We start from the raw sequence: 17,687 nt of genomic DNA on the forward strand, positions 1-17,687 counted from the left end.
ACTTGTATCCAAGTGCTGCAGCTTCCCTTTTTGAAACAAACATTTATAGGGAGTTTCTTGTTATTTAAATTGCTCTCATCACATATGAAAGCTTCATCAGACATTCAATCCTTGTCAATTAACTGTGAAAGATAGTCTTTAAAGAATGGTCTACCCTCTCTGTCAGTGGATAAAACCTCTCCACTAATGGTAATCTGGTGAATACCACTGATCCAGCCATTCGTCATGGGCAGTAAAGTCTGAATCTTCTCCTTCTATTTACTGCTGAAATTGCAATGCTTTTTCTTGCAATACTGGTCAAGTAATGGGCAAACCTTTTCCTCTTAAATGTTCATGTCACAAAAACAAAGCTTCCTCAACTTCTTTATGCTTAACTTTCATCATAGTCTTCCTTACTTTTATTCAACCTCCACTAGCTTCGGAAGCACAATACTTTGCAATTTCTGCTTGATTTTTCTTCCAGTCTCCAACAGTACTTTTTTCCACCTCTTACCCCAAAGCAACACTTTTGACTGGTACCCCAGAATCCAATCTTATAACAGCATGTAATTTCTGATCAATAGTCACTACAAGTTTTTTTTTTCATCATCCGTTTTGGACTTTTTCGTTAAAACACAGCAAAAAAAAAAAAAAAATTAGAAATGAATGCACTGTGGATGTTTGATCTGCAACTGAAAAAAAAGAACACAGGGTTGCAAATGTACATCCACCTGATTACTCTGCAAATCAAAATGAGTGTCTGGAGGAGGTTTCACCAAATCACCCTTAAGCTATGTCTCTACTGTTCTGCTCTCAAACAGCACATGGGAAAAAATTAAACACTCCTGTGCAAGCTCTGATTTGTCTCACTTTATTATGATCATTTCTGCATATGTAGGTGGGCACCAACAAAATATATTCATAATTTGAAGAGAAAGTTAGTGGCTCAAATTTTGCCAGAAGGTTTTGTCACAGTGAAAAGCGTCTTTGTATTAATGATGCCACCCCAGTTCGTGTATCATATCCATGGCAATCTATCGCAGTAACACAAAACAAGCTGCTCCTCATTAAACTTTTTTTGACGCCCTCTGTCAATTCTATTTGATGTGGATCACACACAACACAGCAGTACTCCAGAAGGGGGCTGACAAGCATAGGGTAAGCAGTTTCTTTAGTAGAGACTCAAGGCCATCACCTCAACTGACTTGGGAAAAATCATTTAGTGACTATAAATCATGATACAACTGCAAATTCAAGGAATAAAATGAGCCCAGGACAGTCAGATATGAATGAAAAGTGTCCCATTACACAAGCTAATTGTAGTACTGGGTATAGGCAGACTACACTGGACAACTGGCTGACGAAAAAAAGGATGTAAAAGTACTTCTTCCCAATCTGTCAGTGTGTGTAAACTGACCAAATTGGAAAAATGGGTAGTGAAAAATACCTTGCCCAGACCTTCAACTGAAACTTCTTTTTTTAGAGAAAACAATGTAACTCCTTCTGCTAAGCAAAAGCTGGCAGTTGAACACCGAAACATTAGAGGTATCTGCAGTAACATCAGTGAACTTATAATTAATGTCTGTGTACCAAGGGGTTTAGATTATGCCCAGGTTCTGTGCTTTACTGAGCACCATATTAATTCTGGTATAGAAAAAATTGTGATGAATAATTATTAGTTAGCAACATCATTTTGTAGAAAGTGTAAAGAAAGAGGTGGTTTTGGCATTTATGTTAAAAACAATGTCACATGTAGAGCAACTGATGTGCTGAATTATTGTTTAGAACAACATTTGGCAGTATATGCCCTATAGAATTCTTTTTGAATACCTTCCATGTATGAAAGTTACAATGTACAGAGGACCTTCAGGGGAGTTTTGTCTCTTTTTGAATTTGTCTACCTGCTTTTGTGCTTGTCTGCCTGCTCACATAATATGCTTATTTATACATAAAAGAGATGTGATGTCCACATATGATTTTTCTTCTGTTGTTAGCTTCGCTACTAGAATAACTTCATGTACAAGCACACTGACAGATAGTATATTTACACACCAGACCAAAATAGGTGCTAGAGCTACCAGGTAAGTCCTGAATGGTCTCTCTGACCATGTTGGACAAAGACTCACTATAAATAGTGCAAGTATCTGTAAGAATGATAGTGGCCCCAACTGGAAACTAGCTAGGACAATTAATGATGAAACCCTCCAGACTTTTAAATCACATGTTCAGTCCACAGACTGGAGACCTGTGTATAATTTAGAAATTGCCATTTACAAGCACAATCTTTTCAGTAATGAAGTGGCACTGATATTTGAAAGCACCTTCCCAAAAAACTGTATAGACCCAAACCACAAAATATACCAAAATGCCCAGGATAACCATTGGTATTAAAATTTGATGCAAAATAAAAAGAGAGTTGTACATCATCACAAAAAATTCTTTCAGCTGCAACCAGCTAAAATCAGTATAAAAATACTGTAAAATACTAAGTAATGTTATTCAGCAGTCAAAAAGTTTGTATCTGTGCTCCAAAATTAAAAAAATCTAGTAGCAAAACGAAAACAATATAGGAAGCAATAAGGAGTGAGACTGGTGCAAACTGCTGTAGTAGGTCCCAAAACATTGTTCTCAGTAATGAAGATAGACAAGTACAAAATCAACAGACTGTGGCAAAAAAATTTTAATTAGCACTTTTAAAGTTTTTCTGAGAAAACAGGACACAATAGCTCCTTAGAAGAGGCCTTAAAAATACTGAAAATTCACTACACAAATTCCATAGAGCAGATAGGTATAGCCACTATAGCAGTACATGAAGTAAGAAAAACCATTATTTCTTTAAATAGCAAAAATTCTGCTGGTATTTACAACATCTCCAGAAAACTGCTAAAAGCCTGCTGCTATCAGTTCAATGCCTCTCTGAAACAAGGTATCTTCCCTGACAGGATGAAGTATGCTATTCTACAAAAAAGGTGATGCCTCAGATGTTATAAACTATCATCCTATCCTTCTTTTCCTTGAAAAATTAATACATGCCAGGATTCTCAATCACCTAGGAAACATTGCAATAATAAAACCAGTTTAGATCCAGAGAAGGATCTCCACAACCGAAGCTATATTTTCATTTACTGATAATGCTTTGGAATGCCTTCACAAAAAGACTGCCTGTGGTCAGTCATATTATGTGATCTGTCTAAGTCCTTCGAGTGCATCAGTCATAGGATACTTATACAGAAAGCATGTCACTATGGACTCTGAGGACTATTGGGCAACTGGCTCAAATCCTGACTACAGAGCAGACAACAGAAAATAGTGTAGATGGTAACAACACACAGGGAGGTGGGGTAGAGTCCAAATGGAGAACAGTAAATTATGTAGTTCCATAAATTTGTGTCCTTGGTTCATTGCTATTTCTCACATATATCAATAACTTCCTTTGTCCTCAAACAAAGCAAGCAAATGTACAATATTTGCTGATGACCCAAAAATTGTGATACACAATAAGACATCTCCTGACCTAGAATTAAATGTCAGCTAGTTATAAGAGCGTGTTCTGAACTGCTTCACAGTAAATTCTCTAGCAATAAACCTAAGCATTCATTTCTATTCTGGTCACAAAATTCCACAGGAAATAAACATTGCACATGAGAGCCATCAGATACAGAGGGTAGGTTGTTTGAAATTCTTGGGTTTACATACAGATAACAGGCTTAACTGGGCACACCCCCTGAAAAAGTTTGGTTCAGCAACATCTGCCATCCGGATAATTACCAAAATTGGAGACACCAATGTCTCAAAATCTGCTTACTTTGGCTACTTCCATTCACTTATGTGTTATGGAATAATCTTCTGGGGCAATTCACCACTGTTGAAAAAAGTCTTGACAAATCAGAAAAAGGTTGTCCAAATTTTGTGTGGAGTGCCTACAAGAACCTCATGTCACAACATTTTTAAACAAATAGGAATACTGACCACTTCTTCACAATATCTCTTTTTGATCATGACATTCATGCTTCACAATCCTTCTCAATATAAAATGAATGAAACACACCATCATCATAATGCAAGAAGGAAATGTGACATACACTGTGACCTAAAAAATTTGTCTCTGGTACAAAAAGGTGTAAAACACACAAACACAAAAATCTTCAATGCACTTCAAAGCAATATTAAGTGTCTACACAGTAGTAAGTACTATTTAAAAGTAAGCTAAAGGATTTCTTGCTTGAAAAAACTTTCTATTCTCTGGAAGAATTTTATAGCAGAGATAACTAACATTATTTACCATGTATTATTGTGTATTCTCCATTCAATATATTTTGCTGCTTTAATTAGATCAATTGGTGATCTGTAAGTCAAGAAGATGGTCACTTGTACTCTGTAAAAAATTGTTTGGATAAGATCTGAAAATTGAATCTTAGGTTCTGTTTTTGAGTGTAAACTTACTGATTTTGTTCCTTTATTATTATTTTCAGTTTGTATTCTTAATCTTTGTTTATTGTCCTGATAGAAACACCACGCAAATATGGAACTATGGAATACATAGTGCAATAAATAAATGAATAAATAGATCTGTTACATTTTCTAAGTATTCTGACAATAAATTACACTCTTGGTTTGCTTTCCCCACAACGTTATGTATGTGGTTGTTCCAAATTTCAATTATTTGTAATTGTAATCCTGAATTATTTAGTTGAAATCACAGCATTTTAGTGGATTCTTTTTGGTGCTCATGTGAATGACTTCACACTTTTCACATTTTGCACCATATAGATATCTTCTCTAAACCATTTTGCAATGTGTTTTGATCATCTGATGGCTTAACATGACAGCAAACAATCTAAGAAGACTGCTCAGATTGTCTCCTAAATTGTTTATGTGAATCAGGAACAACACAGGGCCTATAACACTTCCTTGGGGAATGCCAGATATTACTTCTGTTTTACTCAATGATTTTCCATCAGTTATTATGAAATGTGATCTTTCTGACAGAAATCACAAGTCCAGTAACACAACTGCGATGATACTACCTAGGCACAAAGTTTAATTAGGACTTGCTTCTAAAGGAACACTGTCAAAAGCCTTTTGAAAATCTAAAAAACATGCAATCAATCTGAAGTCCCCTGCTCACTACATGCATTCATCGTTGTTTGTGAGCACTTGAAGAGGGCTTCCAAGTATTGTTTGTTGAAGAATGGGTCTGATAATTTATTCAACATTAACAGTACAGGGTGATTCAAAAGGCAAGAACAAATTTCAGTTGTTTCTTACAGATAAACTATAAAAACTGAAACACATTGTGTATGTCAATGGATAGAGGGAGGTCCAGAGTTTTATGTTTGTACAGATACTATACCATACACTCGAAATAAGCACTGTGCGTTGCTCAAGAACCATTAAAACAGTAGCTGATTTCATTCCACGCATGAATCAACTGGTCCCTGTATATTGAACAACAATTCTATTTCTCAGCTCTTGTAGAGTAGCTGCCATTGGTGGGACAAAGACTTTGTCTTTTATGTACCCCCACAGAAAAAAATTGCAAGATGAAGTCTGGTGACCTGGAAGACCAAAAGCGAATAACACTGGATTGACTTCACATACATTCCAACGCATAAAATGATTTCTCTTGTGTTGTAGTTGCCATATTGCTCCAAACATACCATGGCACAACTATGTCAAAGCTTTGAACCTTTGTCTATCCAGTGACATGTGCAATGTGTTTCTATTTTTTATAGATTGTGTGTAATACAATTGAAATCTGTTCTTTAATCACCATTTTATCATAGAGTAGTATTATTATATTATTAATTAAGTAGGCTGGATAGCCATGAGTCCTATAGTCGAGAGTCTACTGTACTTGAAAATCTATATGTTATGAATGCTTGCTTGTTACCAGAACACATCCAGAAATATTACAGTCAAAAGAAAACAAAGTTAGTGTGAAAGATATTGCAGATAGAAAATAAACTATGAGAAAGAAACACCTATGCCAAGCAATCCACTGCATTTTGCCAAACCAAAGTATAATGCCCCGTTTTTGCAAGCAGACAGTAAATTGCCATGAGGTTGAACTAAAGTTTAATTTTATGAAGCTGACTACAAAAAGGTCCTGGTATTTCCTGTGCAAAATGAACTACAAAATATGCCTGTGGCTATATTTTGAGATTTTGGAGTATGGAATACACAACATATTTCATTTATGAGAAATTGCATTGTAAATTTTGTACATGTAGTTTTAGTAAATTAATTATTCTATTATTTTAATTTTTAACAATAAAGTATTTAAAAAATTGTATATGACAAGCCTCTCTGTCCAATTATGCAGATAATGACTGACAAAGAGGCACTGAACAAAGCAACAGGTGGCTCACACGATTATCACACACAAATAATTAATGGCCGTGAAGATGTACTCGTCAAGAAAGCAAAGAAATGGGCCAGCGATATGTGTGCAGATATACACAGGGAAGTACATATTACAAATAACTTTATTTGTGAATAATTGCACATAATCAGAGAACTAAAACTGTTGTCATATAGCTATGCACAACAGACTCTCTAGATGATTTGCATTATAATCAAACAATGGAAACTCCAGGTTGGAATATCAAAAATATAAGGAAAATATAGATTGCTACTTACTGTAAAAGTGAGACTTCAAGTTACAGATAGGCACAAATAAAAGATACTTACACATTAGCTTTTAGCCACAACCTTCATCAGGAAAGGAAACACACACACACTCATTCACACAAGCAAGATTATCTCACGCACAAGACAGCCAGGAGCAGCAGTTTCAGGAAGCTGTGGGACCGAGTTGTGAGGAGGGGGCTGGGGGGTGGGGGGTAGCGAGAATGGGAAATGGAAAAGGATAGGAGCAGGGAAGGGGAAAGATGATGGGTGCATTGGCAGAGGGCGGCACACAGAACGGGTGGAAATTGAGATTATGGAGGGGGTGATAGGACAGAGGGGATGGAAATGCTTGGGTGGAGGATGTGGGAACAGTATGTTACCTAAGGCTAATGCCTGGATAATTTCAGGACTGCAGAATGGTTTTAAGGATAACTCCAACCTGCGCATTTCAGGAAAGGCGGCGGAGGAGGGGAGAATCCAGATGGCTCGAGTAGAGAAACAGGCATTGAAATCAAGCATGCATGTTGTGCTACAGTGTAGTCTACTTTGCTCTTGGCCATAGTTTTGTGGTGGCTGTTCATCCTGGTGGACTGCTGGTTGGTAGTCATACCAATATAAAAATCTCTGCAATGATTTTACCAGAGCTGGTATATGACTTGGCTGTTTCCACTTGTGGCCTGTCCTCTGATGCAGTAGGATAAGCTTGTGACAGGACTGGAATACTAAGTGCTGTGTGGGTTGATTTGGCAGGTCTTGGACCTGGGTCTTCCACAAGGATATGATCCCTGTGGCAAATGCTTGGGATTGGAAGTGGCATAGGGATGGACTAGGATGATGTGGAGGTTGGCTGGTGATGGAACACCATTTTAGGAGGCATGGACAGGATGTTAGGTAGGATTTCTCTTATTTCAGGGCATGTTGATAGATAATCAATGCCCTGGTGAAGAGTGCAGTTCTGTCGTCCCAGTCCAGGGTGGTAATGAGTGATAAAGGAGGTGCTACTTTATAGTGCATCCTGTGTGAGGTGGAAGGATTGGGGTTTTGAGGACAAATGGCATGGGAGATCCGTTTGCGGACTAGGTCTGAAGGATAGTGCCTGTCTGTGAAGGCTGTGATGAGACCTTCAGCATTCTGGGCAAGGGAGATCTTCTTGCTGCATTCCAGGGACCAGGCTGTATGGGAGAAATTTTTTGGTGTGGGAGGGATGACAGCTATCAAAATGCAGGTACTTCATTGGTGGTTGGTGAGTTTAATGTGAACTGAGGTATGGATGAAGCCATCAAGGAGGTGGAGGTCAACATGCAGGGAGGTGGCGTGCTAGCTTGAGGAGGACCAGGTAAAGCAGATGGGAGATAAGGTATTGAGTTTGTGAAGGAATGAGGATAGCGTCTCTCAATCTCAGTCCAGATCATGGAGATATCATCAGTGAACCTGAGTCATACCACAGGTTTGGGGTTTTGGGAGGCTACGAAAGTTTCCTCTTGATGACTCATAAACAGTTTGGCTCAGGAGGGTGCCTTGTAGGTACCCATGGCTGTGCCACAGATTTGTTTGTGCACCTTCCCTTCAATGGAGAAGTAGTTGTGAGTTAGGAGAAAGTCAGTAAGGAGTATGAGGAATGAGGTAGTGAGTTTGGAGTCTGAAGGATATTGTGAAAGGTCATGTCCAACATCGCCAAGACCATGAGCATGAGACATTTTGGTGTATAGGGAAGTGGCACCAACAGTGACAAGCAGGGATCCAGGAAGTAAAGAGATGAGGATGGTGGAGAGGTAGTAAAGGAGGTGGTTGGTATCTTTGGCATGGAAGGCTACATTACAGGCAACTTGATGGAAGCGTTGATCAATGAGGGCTGAAATTCTTTCAGTGGAAACACAATAATCAACTACACTGGGGCATCAAGGATTGTTGGGTTTGTGGTTTTTGAGAAGCATGTAGAAAGTGGTTGTACCAGGTGTGATAGGGGTTAGCGGGGAAATGGATTCAGGGGAGAGGTTCTGTGACGAGTCATGTAATTGGCAGAGGGCTTGTGCTAAGTATTCATTGTGATTCATAACAATGATGGTGAAATCTTTGTCTGCAGGTAGGATAATTAGTTCAGGATTTGTTCTGAGGTTATGTGTGGCTGTCCTGTCTTCAGCTGAAAAGTTGGCATTCCAAGGAAGGGACCTAGGGAAACATGGTGAGTCTAAGTCACAGCTGTTTCCTCGATGTTCACTTCTGTTTCTTGCTGGGCGCGCTTCATAACTGTCCGTGCCGCATCGAATGTTTCGTTCGTGGTCCACAGTCACCAGATGCAGCTCCCATGGTGCCTTCTGGTCACTGCTGTTCCGACCAATGTCCGCAGCTGACTTGGATGCTCTCCAGAGTCATGGTTGTCATCTCAGGAGTTTTAGCATAAATCTGTAGTGTCTTGTGGCTGTTTTCTTGGTCCACATCCCTGTTTCTTATGAAATCTTGATGTGTTTTACACTGAGTTTTCAAAAGTTCATTAGCCAGTTCCCAGGCGATGCTGAACTGGTATCCAGTGTCACAGTTGATGAGATTCTCTGTGATATTGATCTCAATGGACTCTTTTATGACACTGCCCCAATATTTAGGGGTCTGTGTGACAATCTTGGTGTCACCATAGTTCATTGAGTGTCTGAGCTCCAGACAGTGTTCTGCTATGGCTGAACTGGTTGCCTGTCTGATTCTGGTGTGCCTCTGCTGTTCTTTACACCTGATGTCCACACTCCTGGTGGTCTGGCTGATGTATGACATCCCAAAATCGCATGGTATGTTGTAAATGCCTGACTTCTGTAACCCCAAGACATCCTTTACATTCTCCAACATTGTCCCAATCTTAGTGGGTGGGCAAAATACGCTCTTGATGTCATGTTTCCTGAGAATTATGCTGATCTTAGCAGAGTTGCCACTCTCTTCTTATCTTCTTGTTTACACACACACAGACACACACACACACACACACACACACACACACACACACACACACACAATTCTGTCTGCCCCGGCCAGAATGCAGTGAATAAATGGCAGGAAAAGGCTGCTAGCTACAGTATTCAGAGGTTGTGCAGGGTGGAGGGAGATGGGGAGTGGAAAAGGGGAGGCACAGATGAAGAGAAAAGACCAGTAGCTGTGTGCACAGAGAGCAGCACACTATGTGGGTGAGGGGATGTGAATTGGGAGGAGGTGATAGTACAGAGGTAGTTGAAACTGTTGGGTAGAAGCTGCGGGGACAGTAGGTTACCACAGGCTTAAGCCGGGATAATTTCAAGAGCAGAGAATTTGTTGTAATGATAACTCCCATCTGCACAGTTTGGAAAAGCTTCTGGAGGAGGGGAGGTTACAAATGGCCTGGGTTGTGAAGCAGCAATTGGAATCAAGCATGTTATGTTCAGCTGCATGTTGCGCTATAGGGTGGTCAACCACACTCTTGGTCATAGTTTGGTGGTGGCTATTCATTCTGGTGGACTGTTTTTTGGTAGTCATACCAACAAAAAAACCTATGCAATGATTGCAGCAGAGCTGTATATGGCGTGGGTCCTTTCACAGGTGGCCTGACCTCTGATGCAACAGTGTAAACCTGTGGCAGGCCTGGAATAGACAGTGCTGGGTCACTGGATTGGGCAGGTCTGAGTCTTCTACAGAGATATGATCCCTGTGGCAAGGAGCTGGGGTTGGCAGTGGCATAGGGGTGGATTAGGATGTTGTGTAAGTTGGATGGGCAATGGAACACCACTTTATGAGGGGTGGAAAGGATTTTGATTTCAGGGCATGATGATAGGAATTAAAGCCCTGACAAAGGATGTGGTTCTGTTGTTCCAGTCTGGGGTAGGATAGGGAGACAAAGGGGACATTCGTTTGTAGCTGATTCTTGGGGATGGTAAAAGGATTGGGGTTGTGTAGGGAAAAGGCATGGGATATCTGTTTGCAGCTTAGGTCTGGAGGCTAGTACCTGCCTGTGAAGGCCTTTGTGAGACCTTTGGAATACTGGGCAAGGGAGTTATTGCCAATGCAGGTAAGCCATCCCTTGGTAGCCAGGCTGTATGGGAGGGATTTTTTGGTGTAGAAAGATGGCAACTGTAGAAGTGCAGGCTGTTTGATGCTTCATGGGTGTCCAAAGTGACTATAAAAAGATCACAACTAACATTTAAACCAAACGATAGCATCTTGAGCTGCTAACGTGACTGGCAAATATGATAGCAGTATATTTGCATGATCGCTTTTCCAAGTAAATATTCCATTGTTGTGACTAGTTAAGAATCTAACACCATAAATATTCTAAATCTTTTCTTCAGTGTTTTCTGGCTGAGTTGGTTTGAAAATAAGAATTTTATTTATTGCTCTGGCATCTAAAACAAGCCTCATACTTCTGTCAGTTTTAGAAACTGTGAATAACAAACTGCAATATGGGATCAGTGATGGTTCCAAAATTTCCCAAGATAGCATCTTCCTGATCTCTGGCCACTTGGCCCAGGGCACATTATCGGAAGCAAGACGATATATTTTGTGTGAATAGACATCCACTTTACATTCATATTAATGTATGACCCCAGTTCTTTATTCAAATACCACTGCAAATTCTTGGAAAACATTTATCACTCACTTCTCTGAGTGTCATTGACATAGTCAAATTCATTATCTTTGTGCACAATTTCTCAGCACACAGAAAACAGTTCCAATGTGTTCAGTGGTTTATCACTGAGCTCGCCAACATATTGTGGTTTTACTTTTTGGCATAAGTGCCAATGACACTCATCACTACGAATGAGATTGGAAATGTTGTCATCACAGTCTTTTCTCAAATGGAGTTGGTCAGCACAGAGGTTGATCCTAGAATCCCCTGATCTATTAGGTTCATCCCTACCAAACATTTAATTGTCAAACTATGGACTACCCAGAATGAGTGCTTTAACTTCATTTCCTGCATTTCAGTTCATAATAGAGCCTGCCACTTCATTAGTTTGCACCTGGGACTAACCACTCCTAGATCCAGCATCCATTTACAGGCATTTTGGTACCTTTGTATGCTCACAAATCATTCTATAGATACCCACCAACATGGCACTTAATTGAGCACCTGTGAACAGGTTTAGATTATTATCAATTTGGCAACCATTGGATAAAGTCGTGTCATCCTTTTGCTATAAATTTTGGATCATATTGTTCACTATCTCATCAATACATCTACCAAAGTCTTCTTGGTAAGAGTTGAATTTGCCCCCTGTGTCCTCAAGGATTTTAGATTCTTTTTTTCAATAGCACACTGCTGCACAGCTTTGGTAAAAAACTATATGAAAATATTTGTTGAGTGATGAATTGTGGCTAGTCATCAGCTAAAAGTTTAATTAATTCCTTTAGATTGCTCCTTACAAGAAGCTATCTGTACTTTTGATATTTGATCTAAAGCAATTTTGGTTTCCTCTCTTAAACTTTTGACTGCATCCTGTGTTCCATACTGTGCTGCTGCATACACTTAACTGTGGTATGCAGTTTGCTACAACTGGCAGAAGACTTCTCTTACAGCAGAATGCAGTTTAGTCTGACAGTCAGAAAGGTTTTCTTGATTTGTAGCAACAGTCACATTAGACTCAGCAATTTCTTGTCTAATTGTTTTAGTTTCATTATGAGATTTTTTGACCTCCTTTATAATGAGTATTTGATTCTTAACAGAGTAGCAGATGCAACATTTTCAGAAGAACCTGTAGATCACATAGCAATACACAAGTTTATATAAAAATAAGTTAACAGGTTTCAGATTAGGAAGCAGTCTAAAATAATGAGAGCAGAGCTTGGGCACAAAAAACTTGCATCTACTTAGGCCATACAAAGTATCAGCAAAGAATGTGATAATGAACCCAGTAATTTTAATAATTTGGATATTTAATTTGCATAAGCTAAAAGATGAGATTTTGAGTGAAAAAGCATTTCTATTTTTTTACTGTTAAAGATAACAGAAAAACAATAAAGCATTAGTTTTACATAGAAATACACTAATGCAGTATCTGTAAATATATAAGAATGAGTTCTTACAACTAGAAAATTGATGTCTATGGTTTGGTCGCCATTGTTGTATGTCATTTTTCTTACTTATTACAATTGAGATATGCTTTTATGGTGTTAAGTATTTTGCCATGTGCACAGAAATTGCCAAGGACATTGTATCAAGTAAACGATGTTTAATAGATATTATAACAACAATACTTGGGTATTAAATATTACCTTTTCATTTTTTTTCTCTCCCGTAATGAAAATAAAATCTTTATACAGAAGCTGCTAATCATGGCCATTTTTACAATGCAATGTAATAGAAAGATTAACACATGTAACCAAAAAGGATTATGTAGACATGTCTGTGCACTGCTGAGAGGACAAAATTAGATGAGGATTGGAAACAGTTTAAATTGGGCAATTATAAAAGACAGTTTGCTTCTGTTCACTTGCAGTTTATTAATTATTCTCTTTTGCTGCTACTATATTTCGTTAATTCATATCACTTTTTGAGGCAAAGAGGATACTACAGTGTCTAAATCACAGTAGATTTATTTATTTGTTTGTCCTCTGAAACAGTCTTTTACAAGACACAAACATGGTGATGCACAAAACATACATTTGAAATTTGGGATTCTACCTATCGGTTTTCTGCTGAGTTGTCACTTTCTAACCATAGTCCCATACAAGCAAATCAGTAGTGTCTTTATGTGACATTCTCGTAATGTAGGTGGTTAGGCTGTGTGTGGTTCTGATGAAAAAGAATAGCTTGATGTAGTCTTAGGTTCGACCTGCACATGTCTGCTTTCAAGCCCTGTAGTCAACCCACTGCAAATAATAACCTGTAGTGTAATTGTGGTAGATGACAGAGAATGACTTTGAATAACATTTATTTAAGAAAGTGAAGCTCAGATAAACAGTAAGTGGCCCTATGATAACAAGTTAAAATACAGGCAGAAAATAATCTTATCAAATGCACTAAAGTTGCATTTCAAGCATTACAAGAATGATAGCAGAATCCCCAAGCTAAATAGTCATCCAAGATGGGCAAAAGCTAAGTCCATTTCATGAGCACAGTTTACAAAATATTTACCAGCTCAAAACAGTTCAGAGTTCAACATAATCATTTACAAATTATCACACATGAGGTGATGAGTGGAAACTCATACTCTGCCTGTGCTTAATTCTGTAACACATGTGGAAAAAGTTAGAATAAGGTAGTGGCTGTTCACCGCCCAGAGTCTGTCACTGAACGACCAAATATTGCATGTTACCTCAAGATCTGCCTTCTGTCAGGTCCCAACATAAAGTGTCTTGAAAGTTAAAATCTTGTAGCGGCCATACACTACAAAGAATAAATCACCTATATGGCCAAAAAACCTCGCAATGCCAAGAGCAGGTCTGCCTCCTTCCACAATGAACATCTAAGTGTCCACAATCAATCCCTTAAGCTCTTCACTTGACAAGTCCCATTCTCCACTTGTCTCCCATAGTGTTCTGCTATTCTTCAATTTTCTATTGGCTGAAGGCTGTCCCCACCAAAACATATTGTTCCTATGTTCTACAGGCATGATTTGTCTCAACTTGACCTTCCAAGACTAAAATAGAGTATTACAAGAATATTTAAATAAAGAATGTTATAAGCTTTTGGTTACATTCAGACCATGCACAATAAATATAAATAAAGATTTGTTCGTAAGTATATAAGCCAGTATTATTATGCACATACACTTACATCAACTGACAACAGGTTTTTGCTAAATATTGTTTAAACAATTATTTATGCCTGATTTACAGAAGTGTCTTATGGCATTCATATAATAGTGGTGTCAGCTAACACAAACGATTGACCATAAATAAATACACAAGTATCACAAAATGTGAGCTATTCTCATTGCATTCATTTGCTGTGATGTTGGGGAGAGTGCAATGTTCTGACAAACATTTCCGTAATAAGAAAAGATAAAAAAGATGTCATAAATCAATAAATAAAACAGATACAGATATGTTGCTTTCAGGGGTGATAGCTATCGTGCAATGCTATCATCTGAGATTCTGTTTGTTGAAATCGCAGGAAGCAGTTAAAAGTTGAGGAAACCATTTCCAAAGGGTTCCTTGTCCACTAATTTGACAATTTGATGTCTTGGTTGCAATAGCTTCATCTGTGTGCTCTCTACGAAATGTTTTATGTCTTACGCTTTCCATCTACTGCATGCTGTTCCAAAGTGTCCCTTGTCCAATGTCACGAATCCAAAATTGTGAATGTAATAAGGTACAGCAACAAAAGGTTCCTTGTCCCATTGCAAGGATAAGCATGATACAATATTGAGTTTCAAAGTGACCCTTGTCCTTCAAGGGTGATATCTTTCATGTCACAGGTGAATTATTTACTCTTTGCTTTATTGCAAGGGAGTAATACATATTGTCCTGTTGGTAGCATTGCTTTCACAAACATTTACAACCAAAACATTGGAATTCCAAAACTCACGAAGCTCATAATACTTACGTGAATTATTGGCTCAAGCAGAGCTGGGGCTCAAGGCAGGTTAGTAATCGTAGCAGTTTTGCAAGGTGATTTAGTATACATTAACATTTAGTTTTTGTGATTTAGAATTTACATTAATACTTACAGGTCATGATGCAAGAAGCAACATGCAGTGAAATTGAGGTTAGGTAAGAAGGAACCATGACACTAAGTGTTAAAAGAAAAGGCAGAAAGAAACAGTGAAATCCAGTGTTCTGGAAGATAAATGTGCAGAAAAAAACTCTTTTTACCTCCAAGTGCCTCCCAAAAGTACCAGACTGCCAGCACAAGGATCAGAAGGATCTCCACTGTTCAAAGGTCACTCTTCAAGATGTCCGTAAGTTCCACAACATGTTTTATTTGAGAAAAATGGATTATAGTTCAATAAAAATAGAGCAGGATAATATCATTTTGAAATATATCTTAACCAAGTCTCCTATGCATCAACAAGTTAGAGGAGAATATAAGCAAGTAACAAGAACCTGACATAAATATTATATTCCTGTAACAAAACATGGTGAAACAAAACAATACCAAATCTGTCAGAAGGCATTTTGAATATATCAAAGAAGAGAGTTCAAAGAGTGTGCTGGATGCATTTTGAAACTGGTGCAAGTCTGAAAGAAACTTGCAGTGATGATTATCACTCACAAGCCCATGCTGAGCGAAAGAAATAAGTCAAAAGTTTTATTGAGGCCCTCATACCTATAGAATCCCATTACTGCCGTAATACCCAGACAAATTATCAGTATTTGGGTAGCACCTTAACAATAGCAGAACTGCAAAAATTGTACAATAGTTCATATTATGAAGAAGGCTTGAATGTTAAATATGAATATTTCAGGAATATTTTTGTATAGGAGTATAAAATAAGTTTTCAGTCACCTGGCTGTAGATGCCTGTTTGAAGTGTCTGCAATATGAGGAAAGGTACAAATCTGATGATGAAAGGCCAAAGAACTTCAAATTGAGTTTGAGTGTCATAAAAGGTGTGCTAATGCATTTTTTGAGTTTTTGGAAAGAGAGGAAGAGAATACCATAACATTTTTCTTGCCAGACGAACTTGGTACTTCCTAAAATACCAGATCAAGCTACTTATTATTCATGACTATTGTCCTTGTACAATTTTACGGTTTGCGAGGACACATCAAATGCACATCAGGCTTTGCAAAACACATGTTTATCTATATCTGGACAGAAGCAGATAGCCATAAAAGTTCATGCAAAATAGCCTCAGCTGTTTATCACCAGCTAACTAATACAGAATTAGGAGGCATTGAAGTAATATGCCTGTCCGCTGACGGTTGCGACAGGGAAAATAGAAACACAATTATGACTTGTATGCTGATGAAACTGTTGCTAGACACCCCCACCAACATTTGTGAGATACAACACATTTTCCCTGTTCCTGGACATTTGTTCATTCCACTGGACTGAGACTTTGGGTGCATCTAAATGGAACTTAAGAAAATGAGTACGATATCCAGCCCAGAACGGTACTACAAAATTTTTGAGAAGTATGGGACTGTCCTAACAATAGGTGCGGACTTCCATGTGTGCAATTGGAAAGCAGCAATGGGAGAAATTCTGAGGAAACCTAACAACTAGCACATTCATGTCTCCACAAACAAGAGATTTATTATCACACAAGGAAAAACACTGAGTGGAGACATTCTTGCTCGTGGAGAGCCAGGATACAACACAGATGTGGGCATTACAAGAAATGTTCTCAAACCAAAGAGGAAGCTATCAGAGATTGATCCAGAGCAGGTGGCAGTTGGTACTCCCATGAAGCAGACAAAAAGAGATGACATCATGAAATTACTGCGACTTAATTATGGTGAAGATTGGCAGACCTTACTTGCCTTGCTTTTCTACAAAAATATCATCTTTGCACATTGTGAAAAAGATAATGAAGGTGCATCAGGGGACAAAAACGAGGGTGGTCCAATCTGAGATGATGATGATTCAGGTGTGTAACGGCAGATATATTTGTTCCTAAACAATAATGTAGAACTTTGTTCAGTTTTCTATGAATAAATCAATTGACATGACATCAAAACAGTGGTTTTATTAGGCCTTAAAATTTCCTTTGTACCTTACAGAACCAAAGCCTCCCTTGACCATTTCATTGTGTTCCAAAATGCCCCTTGTCCACAATGCAGTTCCCAACAGCACCTTGTCCAAGTTATTTTGTTTATTTCACAAATATCCTTTGGGGTCCATGATAGGGTACAAAACATTATTTGCACACAACGAATGGTTTGTGAAGAATGTGTTTTGTGTTTCCCCAAAATTTTCACATCTTTGACAAGGAACCTTTTGGAAATGGACGCCTCAGTTGTTAATTAAGAGGTTCATTGTGCAAATGTTTATTCCCTGTGAAATATTAACTGCTGTAGTTTTAAAGATATTGAAATATTGTTGTGTTATTCGATGCATCTAATTTTTCTGAGATTGCCAATGTATTCAGATTTTCTTTGTGACGTCAACAGTTCATATCGACGACGAAACTTAATATCTGTGAACTCTAAGTGCTCTGTCAAACCTCCATCTTT

The 17,687-nt window shown here is 38.4% G+C and overlaps 1 protein-coding gene across 1 annotated transcript in view; it reads left to right on the top strand.

Moving 5' to 3' along the window:
* Positions 1–17,085, top strand: part of LOC126289265 (dynein regulatory complex subunit 3-like) — a 172,264-nt gene extending 155,179 nt beyond the window's left edge. Inside the window, exons 8-9 of the mRNA XM_049984901.1 lie at positions 6,305–6,448; positions 16,762–17,085. Of these exons, the coding sequence (XP_049840858.1) occupies positions 6,305–6,448; positions 16,762–17,085 (468 nt within the window). The remainder of the gene's footprint in view (positions 1–6,304; positions 6,449–16,761) is intronic.
* The last annotated feature ends 602 nt before the right edge of the window (positions 17,086–17,687 follow it).

The sequence above is a fragment of the Schistocerca gregaria genome, chromosome 1, assembly GCF_023897955.1.
Source record: "Schistocerca gregaria isolate iqSchGreg1 chromosome 1, iqSchGreg1.2, whole genome shotgun sequence".
Classification (NCBI taxonomy): Eukaryota; Metazoa; Arthropoda; class Insecta; order Orthoptera; family Acrididae; genus Schistocerca; species Schistocerca gregaria.